This window comes from Rhagoletis pomonella, unplaced genomic scaffold (genome assembly GCF_013731165.1).
Source record: "Rhagoletis pomonella isolate Grant_MI unplaced genomic scaffold, Rhpom_1.0 Rhpom_scaffold_00152, whole genome shotgun sequence".
NCBI lineage: Eukaryota > Metazoa > Arthropoda > Insecta > Diptera > Tephritidae > Rhagoletis > Rhagoletis pomonella.
Genome location: NW_023458706.1, coordinates 149,299 through 154,123, shown reverse-complemented (window position 1 = coordinate 154,123; position 4,825 = coordinate 149,299). Strand labels below are relative to the sequence as shown.

The following is a 4,825-nucleotide window of genomic DNA, read 5'->3' as shown; positions in this document are numbered from 1 at the left end:
CGTATTTGCCAAGAAGTTTCATAATTTCACCGTCGTTATTTATATTTATTTATTTATTTATTTCAGTCAATTGAACAATAAATTCTTACTGACTATAATTCAAAGGTACTTAAAACTAGTTAAAATAGTTGTATAATAAAGTACGAACTACTCCACAAGATAGAGACGGGTCAAAAGTTGGAATATTGTTCAGCTCCACTAAGGTTCTAATCAAGGGAGCATACATTGCATAGTTCGTTTTAGAAAATACGATATAGAAAGAAGAAACACTGCGTAAATTACGTGTAGGAACATTGAAAGTTATTCTTTCCAAGAGGTTAGGGCAATCAACCGATCCATTCAAGAGATTGGCAACGAATGAGCAAGCAAGATAAGCAGATCTGCTACGTAGAGTTTGTAAATTTAGAAGTGCACAACGTGATTCATATGAGGGAATGGGTTCACTAAAATTCAATGAGCGTAAAGCAAATTTTATAAATTTTTTCTGTATCCGTTCTAATCGCGTGATATGAGAATTGTGGTATGGTCTCCAAATGAATGACGCATACTCCAACCTGGATCTTACTAGAGTAATATAAAGCAGCTTCAAAGTGTATGGATCGTAAAAAGATGAACTATTTCGCCGGACGAAAGCCAGCATCGCGTATGATTTGCCAACTATATATTCGATATGCGTGGAAAAATTTAGTTTCGTGTCGAAGTAGACACCTAGATCCTTGACTTCATTAACATGGTTAAGAGGAGATCCAGAAATATGATAGCGCGTGTGGAGCGGAATTAGCTTTCTGGTATAAGTACAATGTGAGCACTTATTTATATTTAGATGAAGGCGGTTTCGTTTGCACCAATCGTGTAGTTTAACGAGTTCTCCTTGAAGGACAATGGAATCGTTTATACATTTAATGACGGAGTAAATTTTGAGATCGTCCGCATATAATAGATATTTAGATGAAGAGAAGCAGGACCCTATGTCATTAATAAATAAAATAAACAACAGTGGTCCAAGTATACTACCTTGAGGAACACCCGACGTCGCAATAAAAGGCTGTGAGTAGACATCCTCGAACACAACCATGCAATTTCTATCAGACAAATATGATTTAATCCACTCCAAAAAATTAGAGTGGAAACCCATAGAGAATAATTTAGACACTAAGACCTTGTGAGAAACTCTGTCAAATGCCTTTGAAAAGTCAGTATATATTGTGTCGACTTGCTGGCCTGCTTGAAAAGCAGAGAGACAATCTTCCGTAAAAATCGCAAGATTAGAGACTGTGGACCTTCCTTTAATAAAACCATGTTGGTTTGGACTAATTAAGCTGCTAACTGAGAATGACAATTTCACCTTAATAACACATTCAAAAATTTTCGCTACTGTGGTTAACTTTGAAATTGGTCTATAATTAGATACATCATTTTTGTTGCCACTTTTAAAAATCGGGGTTATCTGAGCCTTTTTCCAATCATCAATAAATTTACCCGATGCTAAAGACATATTAAAAATCAGTGTCAAAGGTTGGATTAATGCAGGGCATTTTTTAAAGAGTATGGCTGAAAGGCCATCAGGATCCATAAGATTTGAGGTTTTAAGTGAATCAATACCACTACCAACGTCCACTTCCGACAGTATAAGCGACCCAAACGCAGGTAGGCATTCAGGAATAAAGGCATTAGCATGGGTAATGTCTGAGTCGGAGACAAAATTTGAGGAGAAAAACTCGGCAAAAATATTGGCTGCTTCCTCGGGACAACTTGCAAGTTTATCCTTATAAAAAACAGACGCAGGAATGCTGGATTTCGAAGATTTGGATTTAATATAACTCCAGAATGCTTTAGGATTTTTTTTTATATTAGCTTCCTGGTAATTAACGTATTTAGCGTAGAGTAACTTATCGAGTTCATTAAATTTCTTTAAATATAATTGGTATTGCTCATAATAAAATAGTAGTTTAGTCGCTTTAAACTTTTTATGGTACTTATTTTTACGATTTTTAAGATGCTTTAGATGTTTAGTATACCAGGGTATCTTATACGATTTTCTTGGAAAAGTAGGGATATTATTTACGCAAACCTCATAGATTAATGATTTGAAAAGACCAAAGGCCTTCGCAGTATCTAAGTTACCAAGTAAGTGAGACCAATCGTACCCCCGAATAATATAATTCAAGTCATTAAAATTGCACAAGTTATAATTTAATTTGGGACGAGAACTAAATTGTGGAGCAGCAAAATATTCATAGAACTGTAGGCTTATAACTAGAGGAATATGGTGCAAGTTTTCAGCTGAGATCGGAGAACTACAAACTGACAATCGAAAATGCAAATTATTAGATAAAAAAACTAGATCTAAAAGCCGATTATGCTTGTTAAAAAAGCCATTGACTTGACATAAACCAATACTTAAGAGACTGTCAATAACAAGGATTTCACTTTCACTAGAAATATTTACAGGAGTTAAGACAAATAGGCTGTTCAAATTACGCCAAGAAATATTACATAAATTAAAATCCCCAAGAACACAAAGTTGGTGATCTCCTATACTAGAACTTAATGAAATAATATTGTCGATATGTGCCTTGTAAATCATATAGTTGCTGTTCGGAGGAATATATGAGGCACACAGAAAGAGTAGTCCACCCGGGCACCGCACACTGACGCATAGTTGATCAAGAATAGAGTCTGCATTTTTCAAATTGATAGACGCTGAACAGAGTTTACGTTGTACCGCGATTAAAACTCCACCACCTCTCGAACACCCAGTTTTTAATTCATCTCTATCCTTCCGAAATACATTATAGAGAGTAGCATCAAAGAATTCAGCATCAAAGAAATTTGGGGTTAGCCAACTTTCAATTATAATGAAAATGTCATATTCTTGATGTGAGCTTAGTCTACGAACCACATCACCTTTAGATCGCATGCCAGACACATTATGAAAATAGATTTTCAGCTCATTCGCAGGTTTAACATTTACTAGGCTGGTTGAGACTGTTTTTCCTTTCTTTGTAAAAAACGAAAAGGACGAACCGTAACATTGGCAGGCCAGATTTCGGGCATAAGCAGCTTACGAAAGAGCCCTTCAGGAACACCCAATTTAAAATTCACATGTTTTAGAGACTCAGTTGCCGCATCCTTCTTTACAAGTTTGAAACAGGATAAAAGGTTTTTAGAGATGCCCGAATGTTTTTCAACATATATAAGAATATCATCAGTCTCCACTGATGGCATAAACGAGGCGAGATGAAGCCACTTTAAATGCTCGGCAACCTTAAGATCAGCGTTAGTACTGGATCCAAAAACCCGCAGATCATTCACTTTCTTAGCATTATTATTACGAGGTAGATTAGCCCCGATATCATTTAGATTATTAATGCGTGTAGAAGGCGAAGCGGCTGTATTAATAGGTAAACGCATATTGGCACACCCTAATGCAGTTAAAGTGTTTGCATTTGGATTATCACAGGCAATGTCGCTCACTGCGGAATTAGTAGAAAGATGGGTAGGCGATAAAGCATGATTAACATTAGATTGCACAGAAATTGTATCAGCAGCAGCAGCGTAATTTGTAATTGAATTATAAGAATCATCGGTGTTGATTTCCGCAACAGCACCGGCAGGAGACCTAACAGAGCGAATTCCATTCGATTGCACGGAATTAGTGCCAGCAGCGGCAGCAGCAGCGTAGCTCATACCAGGTAAAGATGTATTGGCAGCAACAACAGCATTAGCAGTGCACGGGGTTGACGGCTTCGTGGTGGTAGTGGTAACAGCAGGTAAATTGACAGTGCAATCCGCGTCAGTATTTGCATCCATGAGGCCACCAACTTGTCGTACAGTATTAGAGCCATGCGAACTAGTATTAGTATTAATATTAGTATTAGTATTAGACAACAAAACAGCATCAGCGAACGACGAGCAAGATGGTCTAGTAGAAGCAGTGCTAAGAGAGACAGCTGGTGTAGATTGAAGAGCAACGGCTGACAGCGATGTAGGCGCAGTAATAGAGGTGTATGTGCTATCGTTAGTTACAATTGTATTGACAGCTGTAGCGATTGTCACAGCAGAATCCAAATGAGCGGGAGAGATACCGTTAACGTTACTGACAAACTGTGCCCGAGGCGAATTAAATGCATGAGGGACAGCGGAAAACTCCAAAACACCAGGCGAGGAACAATAGTAGTTATTGTTGTAAGAAATATTAGCAGCAGTTTTTCTGGCATTGAATTCCGCAGCTATCATATCAGCATTCACAGCGTTAAGGTTATTTGCACTCGAGTTGTTGTTGGTCGAATGCAAGGAGATTATTAGATCTTTTATTGCATCAAATTGTTTCGATAAATCTTTGAATTTAGCATCAAAGGTATTTGAAATAAGATCAATACTAAGCTTTTGAGTTACCAGAACTGCATCCAGAGCCTTAACGAGTTTCTCTGGCATGACAACACACTCATCACAAAGATATAATAGGTTACGTTTTGTTTTGACCAAATTGAAATCGTATTCAGAAACGTCTTTGCAGCAAACACGATGAAAAGTTTTTTTACAAAACCCATTACACGGCAGCAGATTAGCATCAGATCTTGAAAAGGCTTTAGTACATTTTCCGCAAAAATTCTCCATTACGAAAGAAAAGATAATAAAATAACAGAGCGAATTAAAAGCACGTCTGCACACACCGAACACTTTGAATTTCCCTATTTTAGAACTCCACCATTTGCCACTCTTATGAATTTTTCAGCTGTTAAATCCAAAATTGCTTGTAGTTTTATCTGTGCTCTGGATTCAGTGATAGTTATATCTCCTGGTGGCGGATAGCATTCCTTCT

The 4,825-nt window shown here is 37.3% G+C and overlaps 1 protein-coding gene across 1 annotated transcript; it reads right to left on the bottom strand.

The window, feature by feature from the left end:
* Window positions 1-2,973: 2,973 nt before the first annotated feature.
* LOC118750154 lies at window positions 2,974-4,437 on the bottom strand. Its single transcript, XM_036484878.1, has one exon. The coding sequence runs from the start codon at window positions 4,435-4,437 to the stop codon at window positions 2,974-2,976; it is 1,464 nt and encodes a 487-aa protein (XP_036340771.1).
* Between the last annotated feature and the right edge of the window lie 388 nt (window positions 4,438-4,825).